At 38.6% G+C, this 24,545-nt stretch overlaps 1 protein-coding gene across 1 annotated transcript in view; it reads left to right on the top strand.

The window, feature by feature from the left end:
- Nucleotides 1–24,545, top strand: part of gfm1 (G elongation factor, mitochondrial 1) — a 66,496-nt gene that overhangs the window by 2,271 nt on the left and 39,680 nt on the right. Inside the window, exons 2-12 of the mRNA XM_063045865.1 lie at nucleotides 4,010–4,162; nucleotides 5,678–5,810; nucleotides 6,966–7,170; nucleotides 8,774–8,890; nucleotides 16,881–17,031; nucleotides 17,314–17,468; nucleotides 18,309–18,393; nucleotides 19,367–19,504; nucleotides 21,543–21,644; nucleotides 22,296–22,352; nucleotides 23,371–23,508. Of these exons, the coding sequence (XP_062901935.1) occupies nucleotides 4,010–4,162; nucleotides 5,678–5,810; nucleotides 6,966–7,170; nucleotides 8,774–8,890; nucleotides 16,881–17,031; nucleotides 17,314–17,468; nucleotides 18,309–18,393; nucleotides 19,367–19,504; nucleotides 21,543–21,644; nucleotides 22,296–22,352; nucleotides 23,371–23,508 (1,434 nt within the window). The remainder of the gene's footprint in view (nucleotides 1–4,009; nucleotides 4,163–5,677; nucleotides 5,811–6,965; nucleotides 7,171–8,773; nucleotides 8,891–16,880; nucleotides 17,032–17,313; nucleotides 17,469–18,308; nucleotides 18,394–19,366; nucleotides 19,505–21,542; nucleotides 21,645–22,295; nucleotides 22,353–23,370; nucleotides 23,509–24,545) is intronic.

Here is a 24,545-nt window from a genome sequence, read left to right as displayed (position 1 = left end):
CTCCAGACTACCACAACACCCCCAACCTTTGTGTCATCAGCAAACTTACTAACCCACCCTTCTAATTCTTCATGGACTCATTCACTTAAGCATATGATGGAGGGATGTTATTTTTTAACATCTGCAGGACAAAACCCTTCTTCATAGTGAGACCCTGAAAATCTCAACTCTTTCCTGTAAATATCAAAGTATTGTGGATAATATTGACCATTGCCTTCAAGCTACCAACACAGACTGAGTGATTGAGGAGAAGGGTGTTTGGAGACCTAAGACTCAGTAGAAAACTCATGTTCTGCTCTTATTTGTGTTTCTGAGACCTGGATTACCTGCAGCAGGCATCTCAAGGTACTTGAAAATTTCTACCGATTATCCTGACAAAATTCACTGACCAGCATCTTCGAATTGCTATCCTAATTTGAATGGGAGAAAGAAAACAGAATGGCTGTGTGGAAGGCAAGGGTTAGAATGATCTTGGTGTAGGTTTTTCTTTACAACACCATGGGCCTAAGGGCCTGTGGTGTGCTGAAGCAGCCCTGGTACCTGTACCGTGCTGAGGGTGTCCCGGTACCTGTACTGTGCTGAGGGTATCCCGGTACCTGTGTGGCGCTGCGGGTGTCCCGGTACCTGTACCGCGCTGCGGGTGTCCCGGTCCCTGTGCGGCAGTGAAGGTGTCCCGGTACCTGTGCGGCAGTGAGGGTGTCCCAGTACCTGTGTGGCGCTGCGGGTGTCCCGGTACCTGTACAGCAGTGAAGGTGTCCTGGTCCCTGTGCAGCAGTGAAGGTGTCCCGGTACCTGTGCGGCAGTGAGGGTGTCCTGGTACCTGTGCGGCAGTGAGGGTGTCCCGGTACCTGTGCGGCAGTGAAGGTGTCCTGGTACCTGTGCGGCAGTGAAGGTGTCCCAGTACCTGTACCGCGCTGCAGGTGTTCCGGTACCTGTGCCGTGCTGAGGGTGTCCCGGTACCTGTGCGGCAGTGAGGGTGTCCCCGTACCTGTCCCGCACTGAGGGTGTCCCGGTACCTGTGCGGCAGTGAAGGTGTCCCGGTACCTGTGCCGTGCTGAGGGTGTCCCGGTACCTGTATCGTACTGAGGGTGTCCTGGTACCTGTGCGGCAGTGAAGTGGCACAGTACAGGCCCTTAGGCCCATGATGTGGTGTCAACCCTTTAACCTACTCTTAATTACACTTGTTTTGCTCGACTGGAAAGGCCATTATGCTTTGTCTCAGATATTCTTAAGCTTGTCAAGTGTTTTTGGACTGCATTCATTCAGGCAAATGCAGATATAAATGCCTTTATATTCCTGACATGTCACATGGATGGTGGAGAGACTTTGCAATGTCAGTAGATGTGTCACATGTCACAGGATGCCCAGCTTCAACATGCTTTTGTAATCACTGTACTTCATTGATTTGTTTGAGTAAGTTTCTGCTCAATGGTGAATCCGGATGTTGCAGGTGAGGGACTTATTGGTGGTAGTGGCATTAAATGTCAAGGGTAGGTTTTTAAACTTGTTGAAGATGGCTATTGTCTGGCACATTTGCAGTCTGAATGTTATTAGTCTATGCTTGATTATCGACTTGATTATAGATGCATGCAGCTATCAACTGATTCCTCCTGAGGATTTGTGAATGGATTTGAACTTTGGGCAATCGTCAGCAACTGTCCAGCACCATTCACAACTAGATGAGGCAGGATGCACAGCTCTTATCTGATCTGTTGGGCACGGGATAACTTAGCTTTGTCACTGTTTAGCACGTAAATAGTTCTGGATTGCTGCTTTATCAGCCAGCACCTCACCTTTCAATATGAGTCGGGGTTGATTTCTTGGAAGCTGGATATAATTTGTTCCTTCTCATTTATTTAAATGAAGTTTCAAATTGCATCGGCCAATTAACAATTGTCCTCTGCAAAGTGGATTTTGGTATGTATTGTCGTCAAAGTTTATTGCAACACTGCAGTTGACAATTGGGGGTGCTGAGCATGTGCAGCAGCTTCCTGGGAGTCAAAAAAAACTACGAAATCCAACTAAAAATATCTTTCCTGAGGTAAACTGTGTTCAATTATCACCGCAAATGGTGAAGGGGCGGGTGATAGCGAGGCGAGTTCAGGGGGATGAACTGATGCAGATGGAGTTCTGATGCTCAGAGCGATTCTGGATTGCTCTGGGTGCTGTAAGGAGAAGTTGGTACTTGGGCGGAGGGGATTCGATTTTGATGCTTGTATAACTGGCCCGGGCACAAGGTTGCATCACCCTGGGCACTCAGCTTATTTGAAGAGCTTGAGAGCAGCTTCAGGCTGGGTGACAAAACGTGGGCCCAGAGTGAGTCGCTGGGCACTGTGGTCTTGGCTCGGGGTGTTTTGCAGCAGTGATGCCTGGGTCCCAGTGCAAGGTACAATGCACTGCTTAGACAATTTAAATGCCAGCTCAGATTGAAGGTGATAGCCGATTTACCTGCTCTCTGTGATCTTCGTTCCTCTCTCCAGCGTGACAGAGCATTTCACTGTTCCGTCATTGGGTCAATTTAAATGCTGGCCCAGGTGGACTGAAAAGATGGGCAAGAGCTGATTTTGCTTTTTTCTGCAATGGTTCTCTCTGTGGATCTGAGCCTATGAAGACTGCCCCAGCTGCTCTTTTCTGTGCCTACTATGATAAACTGACAAGCAAGGGTCTGGGCCGACCGCAGGCTGCTCTGTGGTTTCGATCTGGGGCTCAGTTTTGGTTCGGAATGCTGTTGTTCACTTTGTGTTTGCATGGCTTGTACTTTTCTCTTTCTCTTGTGCATTGAGTATTGGTCTTTTGTATTCCTTTATTTTTCTTTAAATTGCTTTTTTTTTGTGAGTTTCTTGCCTTGTGACAGCAAGCAAATCTCAAGGTTGTGTAATTTATACATTTTTTGATAATAAATATACTTGAATCTTGGGCATTGAATCTCTGCCCATTTCCTGTCGACCAATTCTCTCAGTCCTGTTTCTGTGCCTTTTTCCCATAATGCTGCACCTTATCCTATCTGAAATGTCTGTCCAATTTCCTTTCACGGGAACTCACTCTGTTTCTTCACAGATCGAGCATGTCACATCCAAACTGTTTTCTTAGTGTAAATAGTTTTTCCTCATACTCTTATACTCAACGTTCATCAATTTAAATCCTTAGTGCCTAAAACCATCCACTCTTTGCCCTGTATAAGCTAGGATAACCATATAACCGTGTAACAATTACAGCATGGAAACAGGCCATCTCGGCCCTTCTAGTCCATACCGAACTCTTACTCTCACAAGATCTTTATTGAATCATATTGTTGGGAAACCCTGAGAGCTTCTCAGGAGCATTACTATTTTCTTTATATGGTATTTGTCTTCATTCTTTAGCTCAGTTAATTTGTTATGAGGGATGCCAATATTCATTCATGTCTCTGAACACTAATTCAAGCCTGCTGCAGTGTGGTTTTGTTGAGATAGCATTGTTATCATGAGCGAGAGTGCAGATGAGACACTAAAACACACATTTGCCAAACTGCCTTTCGGTGATGCTTGCAGTTTTTTGAAGATTGCATTCAAATAAGAATCTTTTAGTTTTTGACATTTTGTAATGGCAGAAGAAATCGTGATGTTTGAGTCTACAAACTGAGCCAGTAAAATAACAAAGTTTTGATTGTTCAGTAATTTCCTCTTGGGGATAGGAGGCAATACCTTCCATTCAATGTAAAAGTTGCCAGCTGATTGGATGAATTGACAATTAGGTTGTGTGGGTCAAATTTCTCTCATATGATTTATATTCACTCTAGTAAGAACTGTATTAAATAATTAAAGGTGTGTAGATTACTGTCCAGGGGGAAATCCATGGGAAATTTTGTCGGAAGTTTGTTTAAAGTTTTGAAATCATGGAAATATAATGTCAATGTTTTACTTAATATAAGTTAACAATTATTTCTATTAAAACTAATTACAAGTGCAGAATTTTGTGAGAAACAATATAGAGGTGTTGTAAAATCAATACTTTATTTATTTTCTACCAGGTTTTATGGAGCGTCTGTCGACAATGTTCATCTCGAATATTACCTAACAAAATGATTCGGAATATAGGAATCTCTGCACATATTGATTCTGGGAAAACAACACTGACAGAAAGGGTTCTATACTATACAGGAAGAATAGCTGAAATGCATGAGGTACTAAGAATCCTTCTACATTTCTCGAATGTTTCCATTTTTAGCCTGTTGACTGACAAGTTCTGGGGAATTTGAAAGAATATTTTGGCCTAAGTCTAATATGTAATTTCATCAGAATAATTTTACATAATTTACTTTTGCAGCTTAATTCTCATGAGTCACTTCAGTTATTTAAGTTGTTAAAGCCCAACCACTGAATTTTTCTCTTCGAGCATGTTTTTATTTCGATATACTGTGTGGAACAGGCCCTATCAGCAAAACGAGCTGTACCACCCATCAACTCACCTATTTATCCCTAGCCTAAGCATGGGGCAATTTACAATAAATAATTAACCTGCTAATCAATTTGTCTCTGGACAGTGGAGGAAATCAGAGCACCTGGAGGAAACCCACATGCTCACAGGAAGGATGTACAAGCTTCTTGCGTCGGAATTAAACACCAAACTCTGACGTCCCCGAGCTGTAATAGTGTCACACTAATCACTATGTTACCGTTAGTTTCAGAGCTGGAATGAAATAATTCTGGTCTGATTCATCTATTGCAAACTTTTATGTGTAACATGTTTTGGGGGGAGAAAGAATTTCACTCAGTGTTTCTAGATGGCATAGTGTCACACTACTATTAAAAATATTTTTTGAAACCTGTTCATTTACTTGAAAATCAGAAGTCTGCATTTATCTTTGAACTTGTAACTGGTTATAGTGTCTACATATGTAGCAAAATGTCGAGTTTGTAAATAGTTAACCACTTTGTTAGTTTTTTTTTCTTAAACCCTTTTTCTTTTATTGAAAGAACAATCAATTTTTGAACAAAAATCTGAGAGCAAACCATTATGAAGTAAAAAAATAAAACGTCTAAATTATTAAGTCAATGACATCTGTAGAAAGAAATGGTGACTTACCTGTAACTTTTCTCAGTTCTGATGGAGGGTCATGGACTCAAATGTCAAACCCACTTTATTACTCTCAGATATTGCTGATCTGCTCAGTGATTTCAGCACTACTGTTTCTTTTTCTTTATCATAAAACTTAGGTATGCCTTGTTAAATTATTTAGTTTGATAACTCAGTCGTAACAGTGCATCAGAATGTGTAGGTTTCAGAATGCAAGGAAGGTCACTTTTTAATGAATTATGCATTTACACTATAAACTGGTAATTAGTAATTATGTGGTATTGCTGTTGAACAAACAACAATAAATCAGAATATCAGAACAATATATCAGTTCATTATGGCTCTCTTTTAAAGTAAAGCACAAGGGAATTTCATTCAAACGTTCCACAGCTCCTAAAGTTTGAGTAACTTGTGATATACTAATACAGATAAATTAACAAAGCAGTCTGTTAATTTTCTTTCTTTGATCCAAAATATGACAAATAACATTAATGTCCAAACTTAAGTAGGCATGTATTTCATTAGTTAGCAAATATGGAAGGATGGGTGCAAAATCAAGATAAATTTGAATTAATTCTTAAATTTAATTATTCCATGTTAATGATTCATTTTTGATTGGCAGGTAAAAGGAAAAGATGGTGTGGGTGCTGTAATGGATTCCATGGAACTGGAACGGCAAAGGGGCATCACTATCCAATCTGCAGCCACTTACACGGTATGGAAATCAAGGAATATCAATATAATTGATACACCAGGTAATATATAAGAAAATGATTAATATCCATGAAATGCTAAAGATAGAGGAGCTTTGAATAATATTTAGAAGGGAGAAATAATTCTGTCCAAAAATTGCTTGTCAGAAGAAAATTATGTTGTGAGAGTTGAGTGGAAGTTAGTTGAAGGTATAAGAAGGTCTCGGCCTGAAACGTCAACTGTTTATTCTTTTCCATAAATGCTGCCTGACCTGCTGAGTTCTTCTAGCGTTTTGTATGTGTTACATATGCAGGTTCAGTCTACAGTAATTTATTTGGTGCACAAGAAACCTGCCTGCCCTACATCACTAGTCCCAAACAAATTTAGTCACACTTCAACAAAAACAACAGGAATTCTGCAGATGCTGGAAATTCAAGCAACATACATCAAAGTTGCTGGTGAACGCAGCAGGCCAAGCAGCATCTATAGGAAGAGGCGCAGTCGACGTTTCAGGCCGAGACGAAGGGTCCTGACGAAGGGTCTCGGCCTGAAACGTCGACTGCGCCTCTTCCTATAGATGCTGCTTGGCCTGCTGCGTTCACCAGCAACTTTGATGTATGTTGTTAGTCACACTTCACTTTTATTTAATACTTTGGGAGCTAAAATTAGATGTTCACCCATTTTAAACCAGTAAACACAAACAAATATTTAAAACTGTCCCCATTTTTCCCATTCACTTAAAGTTAGCAGCTTGTAATGGTGTAACATTTGTCTTCGAATACCATCTATCTTTGAACTTAGTTATTAAGTATCAGTGTGATGTAGCAGATTTTAAAGGCAGAGTTTATTAAGTTCTCTCAAATCCATAGACTGTTCTCAAAGGCATCACAGGAAAGATGGTGGATCCTATTTTTTAATTGTCTTTTGATGAAGCAATTGGAAACTCCGCAGTGCCTTTTCTTTGGAAGGTAGTTAAATAATTTGAGAGCAGAAATTGAATCTGGAACCTTCCCTGTTGATAATGTTCGTAAGCACACCACTCTATGTTAAATATGGAAAAATTGCGCAGCTTTCTGTTTAGTGAAGTATTGGCTCTGATTCAGTCTTGTCATTTATCAAATGTTGAAAAGTTGTAATATCACCTACAACAAATTGCAATTTAGTATCGTGTAATATAGTTTGTAGCAATTCAAATGTTTTATTTTTCTGTTTTTCAGGACATGTTGATTTTACAATAGAGGTGGAACGTGCACTAAGAGTTTTAGATGGAGCTGTTCTAGTTTTATGTTCACTTGGTGGAGTTCAGTGCCAGACAATGACTGTGAACAGACAGATGAAGCGTTATGGTGTTCCATTCCTTGCATTCATAAATAAATTGGACAGGCTGGGAGCTAATCCCAATCGCGCTCTTCAACAAATGAGGTTTGTTGGTGAATGTGCAAAATATCAAACTGTTAAATGTGAGACCTTACATGATTTAAGTATGTTGTAAATGCATAAGATTTCAGCTCAATAAATGAGTTGAAGGGTTGTGGTAGAGGCGAATACCTTGGAGTTTAAATGACATCTGGTTTATAACATGAGAAAGAAGGCTTGATCATTCTTGGTTTCTTATACATATTCTAATTATTTTTGGAGATTGCTCTCTTAGATAATGTTGAACTCCTGATACAAAATCAGAAAATGCTGTAATGAAAATGTTCAGCAGGCAAGGTGACATCCATGGAAATCAAAAAAAACATTTTGGGTCATTGCGTTATATCACTTCCATTCATCCTTTGATGCTGTTGACAAAGCATTTTCAGGTTTGCAACATCTGCTGTTTGTTGTTTTCTTATTTGTAAAGCTCCTGATACTTCAGAGAGGAAGTCTTTCAATTAGGAAAGAATTGAAGGAAAATGGTAGACAGTTGTGATATATTGAACAGTAATATTGTGTTCTAGTGTGCAGCACATTGTAATGAAAGGACTAAGCCATATCTTCCGGTGTTCAAATAGAGTTGGCAAAAATACAGTAACATAAAAATTTCTGAATTCATGTGAAATCTTAAAAGATGCAGGCAGGCACACAGAAAATGTTAGCTGCTGCCATCAAAATTTTTGCTGGTGCATGTTACTCTCAAGGATTTAATTTGACTTTTAATATGTTTCTTCTTGAGTACTTTTTTCCTTTTCATAATTGGAGATTTGCTATACAGTATTACAAATACAATAAATCCTTTTCCAACCTACCTGTCTAGATTCTTAGAATATTGATTCTCTTAAAATTTTCCCATTCAATCTTTTCACCTTTTCTATCCCAATTAAATACAGCAAATTCTCACTTTATTATTTTTCATTCAGTTTGTAGCCTCACTTCAGTTTGTGCTGATCATCTAAATTTCTGCCACTAGATGGCAGATTAAGAAATAGTAAAGCTATCCATACACTTGTGTAAAATCCCTTATCTGTTGCTTTGTAAGTGTTGACATTTAACCTTTCATAATTTAGCACCCATTACGTAAAAATGTGTTACATTAATAAAATATGATCTGATATTTTGTAAAAGAGTGTTAATAGCATCTGTCTCCAATATTTAAGAAGAAGATACGACTTGTACTTAAGTGAATTATTACAGTTGACATTGGCACCTATCCTAGACTGTGACTGGATGATTTAGACCTCTGGATCATTGCAATTGACCCCAGATCTTCCAGTAGCATTCACCAGGTAACCTTAAGAGACAGGTGTCCTTATTTTTGTTTTATTTCTGTTTAGCTCTGCCTGTCATCATTTCAGAGTAACCAATAGTCATTGCAAATTTGGTTCTCTGTGAGGTAGTCCATTTTTTTTGACTACTGGTTATGTGTACTTGAAACATTTAGGAGCCCATCTTTTGAGGGGTAATCTTATTTTTCATTATGATGCATAACTTACTGCACTTAATTTTTATTTTGTATCTTAAGATCTGAAAATAAGAATATCCAAAATGAATCATGTTTTGTTTTAATGGATGGTGCAAAAAATGGTTTTCTTTCAACTTGCAGGTCAAAATTGAATCTTAACACTGCATTTGTTCAAATTCCAATTGGTCTGGAAGGAAATCTTACTGGCATTATTGATCTCATAGAGGAACGCGCAGTTTACTTTGATGGCCAATTTGGGTAAGAATGTTTTACAGATGTTGTAGTAGCTTACTTATGTATATCTTTTGGAAAATCTCAGTCCACAAAAATTCCAGATCGGTAACATTATTATTTGTTTTGTAAGCATACAGGGCTATTGAAAATTATTTTACTATTTTGATTCCATTGGATAAAATGGTGCCTTTTGCAGTTTGTTGGTTTCTGTTGCACTCGCTGCAGATGAGGGTAGTAACTGAGAAGGGATGAAATTTGATGTCTTTTATTTACTTTGGTCCTATTCTCTGCCAGCTGCATTTTCCATTCTTCCTCTCTTCCTGGACAGTCAGTCTTCAAAGGTCTTGATTATAATTAATTAGTTATAATTAATCAATAATAATTAGAACCATAGAACACTACAGCACAGAAGACAGGCCATTTGGCCCTTCTGGTCTGTGCCGAAACTTTATTCCACTAGTCCCATTGACCTACACCCAGTCCATAACCCTCCAGACCTCTCCCATCCAGCAATTTATTCCTAAAACTTAAGAGTGAGCCCGCGTTTACCACATCAGATGGCAGCTCATTCCACACTCCTACGACTCTCTGAGTGAAGAAGTTCCCCCTAATGTTCCCCCTAAACATAGAAATATAGAAAACATAGAAAATAGGTGCAGGAGTAAGCCATTTGGCCCTTCGAGCCTGCACCGCCATTCAGTATGATCATGGCTGATCATCCAACTCAGAACCCTATACCAGCCTTCCCTCCATACCCGCTGATCCCTTTAGCCACAAGGGCCATATCTAACTCCCTGTTAAGTATAGCCAATGAACTGGCCTCAACTGCTTCTTGTGGCAGAGAATTCCACAGATTCACCACTCTCTGTGTGAAGAAGTTTTTCCTAATCTCGGTCCTAAAAGGCTTCCCCTTTATCCTCAAACTGTGACCCCTCGTTCTGGACTTCCCCAACATCGGGAACAATCTTCCTGCATCTAGCCTGTCCAATCCCTTTAGGATTTTATACGTTTCAATCAGATCCCCCCTCAATCTTCTAAATTCCAACGAGTATAAGCCTAGTTCATCCAGCCTTTCATCATATGAAAGTCCTGCCATCCCAGGAATTAATCTAGTGAACCTTCTTTGTACTTCCTCTATGGCAAGGATGTCTTTCCTCAGATTAGGGGACCAAAACTGCCCACAGTACTCCAGGTGTGGTCTCACCAAGGCCTTGTACAACTGCAGTAGTACCTCCCTGCTCCTGTACTCGAATCCTCTTGCTATAAATGCCAGCATACCATTCGCCTTTTTCACCGCCTGCTGTACCTGCATGCCCACTTTCAATGACTGGTGTATAATTACTCAAAGGTCTCGTTGCACCTCCCCTTTTCCTAATCGGCCACCATTCAGATAATAATCTGTTTTCCTGTTTTTGCTGCCAAAGTGGATGACTTCACATTTATCCACATTAAATTGCATCTGCCATGAAGTTGCCCACTCACCCAACCTATCCAAGTCACCCTGCATCCTCTTAGCATCCTCCTCATAGCTAACACTGCCGCCCAGCTTCGTGTCATCCGCAATCTTGGAGATGCTGCATTTAATTCCCTCATCCAAGTCATTAATATATATTGTAAACTCTTTAGATTCTGGACTAGTTCCTGAGGATTGGAGGGGGTATGAGATCCACCCGTTGACGCCCCCTAGACCAAACGTCTCCGATGGGTAGGCTGCTCTCTCTCAGAATGCAAGGGTTCTCAACAGTTACAGAAAAATATAATGAGCATTAAACCACATTAATTAACAATTCTAGGTTCTACATCCTCTAAACGAATACAATTGAGGCCTAGGAGCATGCACATACTATCTAGCAAAGCAAACAGAACTCAGACTTCAACATATAAAAATATTTAGTAAAAGGATCACCGCGAACCAAAAACATCTCAAGGCACAAGTGTGAGACGAAATGTCATCAAAAATTAAGGAGACACACTTTCCACAATAGCCAAGTGGGAAAGTATCCATATTGCGAAACTTACTCATGACCTCATATCAGTCACAGCAGTACATCCAATAATCACTTAGGTAAAAGTCATTCAATGTACAGAGTGCTTAAGCATCACAGTAACCCGTCTGTTGTGCATGGAGCGAGAGGACTATCAGTCATTATTGTCGATAACTTCCAAAAACTCCATTACTGCATCAGGAGTAACAAACTACTTGGTGGCTCCCTTATACATAATCCGAAGTTTAGCTGGATAGTGCAGGGCAGATTATTATTTAGATGGGGAGAAAATTCAAAAATTGGAAGTGCAAAGGGACTTGGGGGTCCTCGTGCAGGATACCCTGAAGGTTAACCACCAAGCTGGATCGGCGGTAAGGAAAGCGAATGCTATGTTGGCATTCATTTCGAGAGGAATAGTGTATAAGAGTAAGGAGGTGTTGATGAGGCTCTATGGGGCATTAGTGAGACTGCATTTGGAATACTGTGTGCAGTTTTGGGCCCCCTATCTTAGAAAGGATGTACTGATGTTGGAGAGAGATCAGAGAAGATTTATGAGGATGATTCCTGGAATGCAGGGGCTAACATATGAGGAGTGTTTGTCGGCTCTTGGACTGTATTCATTGGAGTATAGAAGAATGAGAGGGGCTCTCATAGAAACATTTCGAATGTTGAAAGGGTTGGACAGAGTAGATGTGGAAAGGTTGTTTCCCTTGGTGGGTAAGTCCAGGACAAGAGGCCATAGTCTTAGAATTAGAGGGTACCCAGTTAAAATAGAGATGAGGAGAAATTTTTTTAGCCAGAGGGTCGTGGATTTGTGGAATTCGTTGCCACATTCAGCTGTGGAGGCCCTATCATTGAGGGTGTTTAAGGAGGAGATTGACAGGTATCTAATTAGTCAGGGTATCAAGGGATATGGGGAAAAAGCTGGAAATTGGAACTAGATGGGTGAATAGTTTAGCTCATGGGGGAGCTGTGGAGCAGACTCGATGGGCCAAATGGCCTTCTCCTGCTCCTTTGTCTTGTCTTGTGGATAATCAATGCCCCTTTCCCGTAGGGTCTTCTTAACCTCTTTGAAGGTGTCCTTAAGGTGTTGCAATCTCGGACTACAGTCGGGAAATATGTAAATCCTATTATTTTGATATTGAATCACTTCTTTTTGCCTGGCCAGGTGCATAATCGTCTCCTTGTTCTTAAAATTGAGAAGCTTTGCAATTATAGGTCTTGGTCTCCGTGAGTCATCACCACCGCTGGGGAATTTTCCCAGGCGATGGGTTCTCTCGCAGGTGATGGGGGTAGGAAAGATTGTGACGCCAAAAATTTCTGATAGGACTCGTTCCAAAAAGCCAGCTGCGTCGCGACCTTTAGTTTTCTCAGGGAGATTCAGTATCCGAATATTGTTCCGCCTACTCCTGTTTTCCAAATCGTCCACCTTGTCTTTCAACAATTGCACCTCTCTCCAATTTCTCGACGTGCCTGGTGACTTCTATTATGTTATCTTCATTGGCAGATACACGCCCCTCCATTTCCTAAACTTGGTCAGCTAGTGTTGATAACGCAGATTCTACTTTAATTAGCGAGGATTAGATGTTAATCATTTTAGTGTTGATTTGTGTTGATAGTTCTTCCTTGCTTTACTGAATGGCCGTCATGACTGTCTTGAGGGAAAACTTCTCCCTTTTCCAGAGTCGGCTGCCAACTTAATAGATTATGAGGGTCTGGTTGTTCCTTCAGTTGACAGTAAAATATCCTTCTTACTTCTAAGATTATACCTTGCCCTGCACCACTAGCAAGTGAGATTTGTGTTAGAAATTTTAGAAATGTGGTTTTAACAGTAACATAGCAAAATAAAGATAACTATTGAGACACACTCAGGGAGTTCACGCCAGCATGTCTTACTTCGTTGCTGTCTCATTTCATTTGCTGGAGTTACTTTTGTTTTTAGAGTCTTTCCTCTTCTCTGCTATCCCATATACAAATGTGCAGATTTTTAATTCCAAAATAATGGGGTTAGGGTAGGTGGGAAGTGAAAATGTTAAAAAAAAAACTCAAACCTAAATCCGATTGTTGACAAAGTCAGCAAGTTTTAATGATAGCTTAATGTGATGGGAGGGTGTGCAATTATTCTGTTCCGAGAAAGTACGTGATTCATTATAGTCTTTTACTGAAGCTCTATACATCAGGTATTTTACTTCTGTCTGCCTCATGCAAATCTTCCATCCCCTCAGTGTTAGACAGTACATTTGTTTACTTTGGCCTTAGCTGTATAAGAAAGTCCAGGTTTATCCTGTCATTGCTCTTTCTCAGGGCTGAACATGCAGTTGATCAACAAGCATTTCTTTCTCTTTAGAGAAGTTGATTCCAGGCAAGCAACCTTTGCATATTTGTGAAGCCAGTTCCTGTGAATATTCTTTACATGAGTGACTACTTGGAACCATTGGGGTTACATTTTGCTTATTGTCCTAAATTGCTTTGTGAAGAAGTCTCAATGGCTGATTATTGACTTCAGGAGGAGGAAACTGGAGGTCCATGAGTCAGTCCAAATCAAAGGTAGAGAGGGTCAGCAACTTTAAATTCCTCTGTGTTATTATTTCAGAGGACCTGTCCTGGGCCCAGCACGTAAATGCAATTACAAAAAAAGCACTGCAGCATCTCTACTTCCTTAGAAATTTGCGAAGATTTCAGCATGACATCTAAAACTTCGATAAATTTCTTTAGATATTTGGTGGAGAGTATATTGACTGGTGCATCATGGCCTGGTGTAGAAACACTAATGACCTTGAACGGAATATCCTACAAAAACATGGTGGATGTGGCCCAGCCAATCATTGGTAGAGCTCTCCCCACCACTGAGCACATCTACACAGCGCTGCCACAGGAAAACAGCATCCGTCAAAAAGGACCCTGGCACCCAGGTCATGCTCTCTTCTCCTGGCTGCCATCAGGGAGAAGGTACAGAGGCTTCAGGACCCACACCACCGGGTTCAGGAGCAGTAACCATCAGGCTCTTGAATGGGGCGGGGGGGTGGCGGATAACTTCACTTGCACCATCACTGAACTGTTACTACAACCTTTGGACTCACTTTCAAGGACTCTCCATCTCATGTTCTCAGTAATTATTGCTTATTTATTTCTTATTTGTCTTTTTTTCCCTTCTATATTTGCGTAGTTTGTTGTCTTTTGCACTTTGGTTGTTTGTCCATCCTATAGGGTGCGGTCTTTCATTGATTCTATTGTTTCTTAGATTTGCTGAGTATGCCTTAACAAAGCGAATCTCAAGGTTGTATATGGTGACATGAATGTACTTTGATAATAAATTTACTTTGAACTTTCATTGTATTATTTTTCACAAGCGCTTCTTAAGACACCCAGTTCAGATATTCTTAATCAACTTTGTGATAACAATGTACTATATTGTTTGAGAATTAAATTTCAAAATCCTGAATTTGACTCCATCATATGCTACCAAATCAAAAGATTTTTTTTCTAAATTCATCAATTGAAATGATCAAAATACGACCATTACCCCTCTCACCTAAAGTTTTATCATTTTGAATTTTCCTCTATAAATGCTTAAAGGAGGTGAAAAACATTGGTGTGGACTTGATATTCAGTTGGTACTGCTTCTGTGTTTGGACATTCTGTAACCTTATGACAGGATTAAAACATAGGAAACATAGAAACGTAGAAAACATACAGCACAATACAGGCCCTTTAGCCCACAAAGCTGTGCCGAACGTGTCCCTACCTTGGAACTACCCAGGGTTATCCATAGCCTTCTATTTTTCTAAGCTCCAAGTACCCATCCAGGAGTCTCTTAAAAGACCCTATCGTTTCCGCCTCCATCAGCACCACCGCCAGCAGCCCATTCCACGCACTCACCACTCTCTGCATGAAAAAACTTACCCCTAGCATCTCCTCTGTACCTACTTCCAAGCACCTTAAAACTATGCCCTCTCATGCTAGCCATTTCAGCTCTGGGGAAAAGCCTCTGACTATCCACACGATCAATGCCTCTCATTATCTTATACACCTCTATGAAGTCACTTCTCATCCTCCATCGCTCCAAGGAGAAAAGGCCGAGTTCACTCAACTTATTCTCATAAAGCATGCTCCCCAATCCACACAAGATCCTTGTAAATCTCCTCTGCACCCTTCCTATGGCTCCCACGTCTTTCCTATAGTGAGGCGACTAGAATTGAGCACAGTGCTCTGAGTGGGGTCTGACCGGGGTCCTATATAGCTGCAACATTACCTCTTAGCTCTTAAACTCAATCCCACAATTGATGAAAGCCAATGCATCGTATGCCTTCTAAACCACAGAGTCAACCTGAGTGTCCTATGGATTCAGACCCCAAGATCTCTCTGATCCTGCACACTGCCAAGAATCTTACCATTAGTGCTATATTCTGCCATCATATTTGACCTACCAAAGTGAACCACCTCACACTTACCTGTGTTGAACTCTATCTGCTACTTCTCAGCCCAGTTTTACATCCTGTCAATGTCCCGCTGTAACCTCTGACAGCCCTCCACACTATCCACAACACCCCCAACCTTTGTGTCATCAGCAAATTTACTAACCCATCTCTCCACTTCATCATCCAGGTCATTTATAAAAATCACAAAGAGTAGGGGTCCCAGAACAGATCCCTGAGGCACACCACTGGTCACCGTCCTCCATGCAGAATATGACCCGTCCACAACCACTCTTTGCCTTCTGTGGGCAAGCCAGTCCTGGATCCATAAAGCACTGTACCCTTGGATCCCATGCCTCCTTACTTTCTCAATAAGCCTTGCTTGGGGTACTTTATCAAATGCCTTACTAAAGTCCATATACACTACATCTACGGCTCTACCTTCATCAATGTGTTTAGTCACATCCTCAAAAAATTCAATCAGGCTCGTAAGGCACAACCTCCCTTTGACAAATTCTGACTATTCTTCATCATATTATGCCTCTCCAGATGTTCATAAATCCTGCCTCTCAGGATCTTCTCCATCAACTTACCAACCACTGAAGTAAGTCGCACTGGTCTATAATTTCCTGGGCTATCTCTACTCCCTTTCTTGAATAAGGGAACAACACCTGCAACCCTCCAATCCTCCGGAACCCCTCCTGTCCTCATTGATGATGCAAAGATCATTGTCAGAGACTCAGCAATCTCCTCCCTTGCTTCCCACAGTAGCTTGGGGTACATCCCATCCGGTCCCGGTGACTTATCCAACTTACACAACTAATTGTAATTTCAAGGTTTCTTGTGCAAATATTTTAAATCATTTGAAGTACAACTGGTATATTAAGTATATAATGCTCTCTTCAAATCAGATGTTGAATTTGATTTTGATTTTCACTCGAGACAGTTTACTTCATAACTTGTTTTGTTGTTGTTCCCTGTGTACCCAAGTTCTGATCATACACATAGAAATAATGCAAATTTATAAAGAAAATAGCAAAGAGCTGATTTGTGGGGAAGTCTGGTGTTTACACCATTTCATTTTGAAAAGCAGGTATTAGCTATTTCTTTTGTTTTGGTACTTTTCTCTTTTAAAACACCATTCAATGTCATCAATAAACCTCTATTTAACCAAACACCATTGCAAAATACATTGATATATAATCTGCTGTATTTGCTTCTTCTACTGCATTAAACATGTCAGGTACAAATTGCATTTTACAAATCTCTGCTTGTTGAATAAAATCAACATGAGTTTTATCCATGTTAGTACTTCCAGAAACCCCTTACTAATATCAGCTGGAATGTTACATAGCATATCATCTTTAAACAAGAAGTATTATATTTTCATAGCTTCTATATCCAATGGTACTTAAAAGATCAGAGTCAGGGTCTCAAATATTGTACATGTACTGTTGTAATAATTTGACATATTGTTTGAAACCTGGATAAGTTTTAAACTATAAAGAATTTTGGCTATATGTGTTTGGTTTTATTACTTGTTTGTAACTGATGAAATACAAGGAATATTTTGAAGGATTTGAATACAAATTAATATTCATCTTATTTACTTAGTCAGAATATTATTTATGATGACATTCCTGCTGATATGCGTGCAGAAGCTGCAGACAGACGTCAGGAGCTGGTTGAGTGTGTGGCCAATGTGGATGAGCAGCTTGGAGAAATCTTTCTTGAAGAGAAAGTTCCTACAATTGCTGATCTGAAGGTGTGTTTTTTTGACAGATAGGATATGGTGCCAGACTTCAAATGCTTGCAGACTTCTTGTACAGTATGTCATTATCTATAAGAAGCAAATGAGATGTTGACGAAACTTTATTCAATGCATTTAGATCTCATTTTACAGATTTCATATCATTGTCTTTCGGGAATAAAAGTGAAACAAACATACTGGGAGTGAAGCAACTGTTGAAATCATTTTGTTTTTTTTAATTGTAAAGTTTATCTGCTGGCTGTATTGAGATTTTTTTTTGTCTTTAATGATTTCTAGGCTGCTATAAGGAGAGTAACTATTAGCAGGTTATTCTCTCCTGTGTTAGTAGGAAGTGCTTTGAAAAATAAAGGTGTGCAGCCACTGTTGGATGCTGTTCTGGACTATCTACCAGATCCAAGTGAAGTCCAAAATTTTGCCATTGCCAACCAGGAGTAAGTTTTTTTTTGTTACTGATTTAAAGACTTTAATCATTAGCATGATCGTGGTAATTATTCAACTAATGGTTATACTGTTCTATATTGGTTTTGTCCTGTGATAATGGTAGAGTTCAACTGCTATTAGAATTTGAAGCTTTAACTCTAAGGGGGACAAATCACTTACCCAGCCAGAAAAACATGATAAAAAAAGACAGGCAATCTAACCTTCAAGCTCAAATCATACTTGTAGAGTTAAGATTCTTTAAGTTGTTTATCTGTTCAATTTGTTTAGATTCATTGGTAATACTTCGACAGAGCTGTGATTGTTTTTCTATGTCAGTACTATGTACATAACAATTTATACCATGGCACATTGTAGCCAGAAGATCTTTTAAAAATTGATGTTTTTAAATAGGAAAAAAGAAGGAACAATCTGGAGGGATTTGTACCCTAAGAGCTAAATAAATGGAGAGTTTTATTTTGAAAGAGAATGGCAGGATGGAGAAGTGGAGGTGAAGAATGGAAAATCCAGAATGTCATGACTAGGCTGCTGAAGTTATGGCATGCTGTGCCAAAGCAAATGGAGAATGCAGAGTTGGTCAGAATTTGTGAAATAGAAAATGGAGGCTTTTGGTGTTGGATTGGCTCCTGGGATAGGGAGGGCCAAGTTTTGGCAGGAATTTGCACAGGTTATTTTGCATACTAAAAATTAACGTTAATGAGAAGTGGGGTGAATACTAAACAGGGCTAATGTAGGATGGAATGAAAGTAGCAGATTTGATTGCATTGATATTTGCATAAGTTAACTGTAAAAGCTGAGTGAAAAATACATTTAAAAAACATTATTATCTTCAGGAATTCGGAAGATTATGTGAAAGTTCTTATGGATCCAAAAAGAGATGCATCTCACCCATTCGTAGGTTTAGCCTTCAAACTTGAGGTAATTTGATGATGATTACATTCTTTTGCTTATGCATTTAATTCTATAAGTAGGTAAAAGATGACTGTTCTTGCAAACTTTTAAGTTGCTCCTTAGAATAGAGTTTGGTAGTTTTTATTAACATTGAATGAAATTTTACATAATCTATCAATCAAAATTAGTTTATTTCATGCCAGAGAAGCAAAAAGCATATTTCCCTCATGCAACAAAACATGATATTTGCAAGTATTTTTGATGAAAATTCTCATCATTTAAAAGATTTATGAATCCAACTGCAGACAAGAAACAAAGGAAAAATAAATCAACCAAAATGCCACATGATTGAAGATTAATCTGGAATCTCATGTTTTTCTTGTTTGTAATCTTGTTTTGATTACAGCTGTTTGTCAGTGATAAAAACAAATGAAATAAGTATGTGATATTGTGGCTGTAAGTTCATTAAATTACTCAGACTTGACAATATAGGGTTAATTAAACAGTTAATTGTTTCAGAGCGACTTATAATTGTTGAATCTCCTTTGAATACTTCCATGTGCAATTTGTCCCATTGTTAGGTTACTTGTAAATCTAATGAATGATTGCCAAAAAAGCTCAGTAGCCAAATAAACAAATTGCAGTGGTGGTAAACCTGAAACTTTTTTTAAAAAGCTGTTCTTCATTGACTCAAATTTAGACGAAGCAAATTTATATCATAGACCTAACTACTGATATTTTCATTTGCTATCAGGAAAGGTTGATTACATTGATTTTCTGTAATCTGTAATATAATTTCAACTTTTAAAAATTGTAACCTTAATATTTACATGTAGTATCTAACTAAGTTTAATGTAACTGAAAAGTACAGTTGGACTTGTTTTCAATTGCAATAACACAATTTTTTAATGGATAAAAATTCCACATGCTACATATGAATATGAATTACACTGAGAGAAGGTTTACTTGCATAAGTGTGGTTTTCCTTTTGCTTTATCAGGCAGGCAAATTTGGACAGTTAACATATATTCGAGTTTACCAAGGCATGCTAAAAAAAAGTGAGAACATATACAACACACGAACTGGCAAAAAGATAAGAGTGCAGCGCTTAGTTCGAATGCATGCAGATCAAATGGAGGTATGACTTCTATTTAATCTATGAAATATCTTGCCTTGACCTGTACATTCTCCAATTTACTTTTAATGCACATAGTTTCCATTGTCTGCCCATCCAACCTATATAACTTACTTTGTGATATAACCTATGTACTCAGGATAGAAAACTGCATTTTTTATTCAGAAGGATATCTAAAAGTCTTAGTTTTTCTTTTGATCTTGAAGTTTACCTGGTGCAGTTAGCATTTTGTATGTCAAATTTTTGTAAAGAATATATATGATTCTAATGCTTGCTGCTCATGTGATAACCATATGTATCATAAATCCAAACAAAAATAAAAAACTAAAATGAAGGCAGTTGATTTTAACCTTCAGTATTGTCATGTGATTATGTCCTTAAGACATGAGCAGAATTAGGCAATTTGGCCCATAGAGTCTACTCCACCATTCATCACACTGATTGTTTTTCCCTCCTTGGCCCCACTCCATGGCCTTCTCCCCATAACCTTTGACGTGTTGTCCATTCAAGAACCTATCAAGCTCTGCCTTAAATACACCCAACGACCTGGCCTCCATAACTACCTGTGGTAATAAGTACCACAAATTCATCACTCTGGCTAAAGAAATTTCTCCGCATCTCTGTTTTAAATGGATGCCCCTATCCTGAGGCTGTGCCCTCTTGTCCTAGACTCCCACACCAGGGGAAACATCCTTTCCACATCTACTCTGTCTAGGCCTTTCAGTATTTGCAAGGATTCACTGAGATCTCCCCTCATCCTTCTAAGTTCCAGCAAGTACAGACCCACAGCCATCAAGCATGATAACCCTTTCATTCCTGGAATCATCTTTGTGAGCCTCCTCTGAACCCTCTCCGATGCCAGCACATCTTTTCTTAGATGAGGAGCCCAAAGCTGTTCACAATACTCAAGGTGAGGTCTCACCAGTGCCTTCTAAGCCCTCAGCATCACATTCCTGCTCTTGTATTCTGGACCTCTTGAAATGAATGTGAACATTGCATTTGCCTTCCTCACCACTAACTCTACCTGCAAGTTAACCTTTAGGGTGTTCTGCACCAGGGCTCCCGAGTCCCTTTGCACCTCAGATTTTTGGATTTTCTTCCCATTTAGAAAATAGTCTGCACATGTATTTCTTCTCCCAAAGTGTATGACCATGCATCTTCCAACATTGTATTTCATTTGTCACTTTCTTGCCCATTCTCCTAATCTAACTCCTTCTGCAGCCAACCTGTTTCCTCAACATTGCCTGCCCCTCCACCAATCTTTGTACTGGAGCAAACCTGGCAACAAAGCCATCTGTTCCACCTTCTAAATCATTGATGTATACGTAGCATAAAGAGAAGCAGTCCCAACACCAACCCCTGCGGAACACTACTGGTCACTAGCAGCCAACCAGAAAAGGATTCTTTTATTCCCTCTCGTTGCTTCCTACCAATTAGCCGATGCACTAACTATGCCAGTAACGTTCCTGTAATACCATGGGCTCTTAACTTGGTCAGCAACCTCATGTGTGGCACCTTGTCAAAGGTCTTCTGAAAGTCCAAATATGCAACATCCACTGCATCCCCTTTATCTATCCTACTTAAAGGCTATCCATTACACGAAGGCAAATACAGAAATTGCCTTATACTCATTGAAGCGAGTTGGATGTCATTTCATCATGCATCAGACTCTACATTAATTTACATTAATCTCTTTACAGTGATTTAATAAGTTGGAAGAAACCTGTCAAAATTTTTAATTGTTTCAGTTTTGTCTCACACTATTTGTTCAACAATGCAAAATTCTTCTGTGCAGTTGTTAAGTATTTGTTGAAATTAAACAATAGCTTCCTTGATTAGATTGACTACAAAACTTTCAGTTCATTGGTGGATGTGGTACAAGCTATAGTCTACCAAAGTTGAATGTTTGAACGTTATGATCAAGTTAAGTAGTAAGACACTTCATTTAGTTTTATTTGATGGGAATAAAAATAATGTAAACATGAATGGCTAATTGTTTCAATTTACCCATGAAGAATAATTTTCCACTTTTCTTTGCTAGGATGTGGAGGAAGTTTTTGCTGGTGACATTTGTGCTTTATTTGGCATTGATTGTGCAAGTGGTGATACGTTTACCTCGAAAGCAAGCAGCAATCTTTCAATGGTAAGGAAGGAACTATCAACAAAATCTTGCAAATAATTTAGTTTCTCCAGCCATGATAGTAAGGTACACACTCCTCCAGAAAATGCATCTTGTCTTTTGAAATTCAAATAAGATCAGGCAACAAGGGAAAATATGTCAGTCTACGAGTCTTGTAATCATTTGAAGCAGTTCACATTATGAATTTCTGTGGCAGGTAATTTATTACCCACTGGAGCCCAGCTGTTTATACTTTGTATTTACTGTTGTTCTGCACTTGTTCTCATATATTCAAGTTCTCCCCAGTTGTTGTGTTGAGTTAGTGAACTGCAGCTAGCCAGTTGTTTTATTTATAAGTTTCATTTGGTTAAATTGCAAAGATATTCTGATGCAGAAAATAGTTGTATACGTGAACTGAATGGTTCAGTCGTCTTTCTTCTGATTTTGCCTCAAAATAACCAGATTATAAATTTCTTTCATTAAAATCTGATAACTAACATGAAATAAATTTGTTTTGTTTTACTTTCAAATTCTTTAAATTGCAACATTTTAAAATGTTTGTTGTTAAAAATGCACCAACAAAATAATTTATAAATTCACTGGAGCTTAATGAAAAAGTAATGTGTGAATGCAATCTGTGAAATTACAAATGCGATGCTGATTTTTTTTTTGCAGGAATCTATTCATGTTCCTGAACCTGTGATATCAGTTGCGATAAAACCTGTTAATAAGGTATGCATTTCTAGATCAACATTCTTGAACTGTATTTTCTATGTGTTGACTTCCACTCCATACATTTATTTTGAACAGTAAGCTCAAAGTTTCTAGATCTTTTCTTCGTAATTCAAAACGCTGGAGTATGAAGTTCTCCTAACTGTACTATTAAGACCAAATATCACAAAATAGCTTGTGAATTTGTGTTGGTGAACGCAGCAGGCCAGGTAGCATCTCTAGGAAGAGGTGCAGTCGACGTTTCAGGCCGAGACCCTTCGTCAGGACTAACTTATGTTTGGAAACATAAGATGATGAGAGGCATTGATTGTGTGGATAGTCAGAGGCTTTTTCCCAGGGACAAAATTGCTAACATGAGAGGACACAGTTTTAAGGTGTTTGGAAGTAGGTACAGAGAAGATGTCAGGGGTAAGTTTTTTACGCAGAGTGGTGAGTGCGTGGAATGGGCTGCCGGCAATGGTGGTGGAGGCAAATACGATAGGGTCTTTTAAGAGACTCCTGCATAGGTACATGGAGCTTAGAAAAATGGAGTGCTATGGGTAACCCTAGGTAATTTCTAAAGTAAGTACATCTTTGGCACAGCATTGTGGGCCAAAGGGCCTGTATTGTGCTGTAGGTTTTCTATGTTTCTAAAAGGTAATATTCTAAGTAAATACATTACACTGGGTTAGTATTTAGGACAAATAGGTTTTCTTAAATATTTATGTTTAAAATAAGATTATTTAAGATAACCTATGCTTCTGTACAACAATAAAACAATTGAATAATGGCAGAGGACAATAGATAGAAAATGTTTTTTTTAAATCATATAGCATTCTTGGTTCCCTAAGTTCACCAATTAAAATCACAGGTTATTTCTTTGTAACCCACCACAATTTGTGTTGATTTGCAAATACGATGATATAAGTTTTCCTTGTTCGTATATTAAAAATTTAAGTATAGGTTTTGAGAGAATGAAAGTACTTCTCTGCTCTAATATTAAAGAAAACACTTCATAATTTCCTGCATTTTGTTTCAGAATGATTTGGATAAATTTTCTAAAGGCATTGGAAGATTTACCCGTGAGGATCCTACTTTCAGAATTACTTACGATGCTGAGAGCAGAGAGACCATTGTTTCAGGAATGGGTGAATTGCATTTGGAAATTTATGCACAGGTATTTAACTGATTGTTATTACATTTTATCTAATTGTTTAAATTTTTGGTTTAGTTTATAAGATCTTGAAGTTTCTCTTTCAATATCAATGTATTTCACAGAACTTTTAAATAGAATGTCTATGCTGTTACTTGAACTGAGATGTCTATAGTTACACTAAAGATGTGGGTTCATGAAAAACACCTGTTTACACCCATGTAAAATGAGGACAATGTCCAATAATTTCAGGTAACCTGTGTGAAGAACTTCTTTTCTGTAATTCGTTTAAAATTCTGGTGATGTGCTTAACTTAGGCAAGTCCTTTAATCTCTGAAGTAGATTTTGCTGAAGCTTATTATAATCAACTTTTGGGCATCTCTTTCTCGCCCATTGTGCAAATATGGAAACAGCTAAGTAACCATTGCTTATGTTATTGACAAAGATACTCCCTTCCTAATATTTTCCATATAGTTTTAATGATGGCACTATAAAATCAGCAGTGTGATTTGCATTGCCTTTTAGGTTTTATGGTCTAGTTTGTTGGAATTTACATACTGATATAATTTATCTTCTCATTATCCTGCCCAGTATTAACCAAGCCACTATGACCTTCATACTTATGAAACCATTATACTGGAATTTATGGTCGCTTTACTGTTGCTAATTTTATGGACTGGGAAATTACTTCATTTACATTAAGTAAAGTATGCCTCATTTAACTTGGACAAATTACATTTGATTTGACAGTTATAAAGGTAATTGGTGAAGTACAATTACCTTTCATTTTAGCGATAATAAGTTTAGAACCCATGCAAAACTTTGTGGTTTTTAGGGTATCGAATTTTCTCTAAAAAAAAAGACCATTTTTATACTGATATACAGATGTGTTTGAAGTTTATCTTTCTGTTACATTAGTTTCTTTTGGATTCATTTATTGAATGTTGCTGTTTTGACCGTGGAAAAACCTGAGAGAGTGTGTGTTTTAGCAGTTACAGCAACAATTACGTTTTGTGTAGTGCTTTTAACAGTTGTCTAATATGTTTCACAAAGGAGTGAGA

Source organism: Mobula hypostoma, chromosome 4, assembly GCF_963921235.1.
Source record: "Mobula hypostoma chromosome 4, sMobHyp1.1, whole genome shotgun sequence".
NCBI lineage: Eukaryota > Metazoa > Chordata > Chondrichthyes > Myliobatiformes > Myliobatidae > Mobula > Mobula hypostoma.
This window is presented reverse-complemented; position numbering and strand designations above follow the sequence as displayed.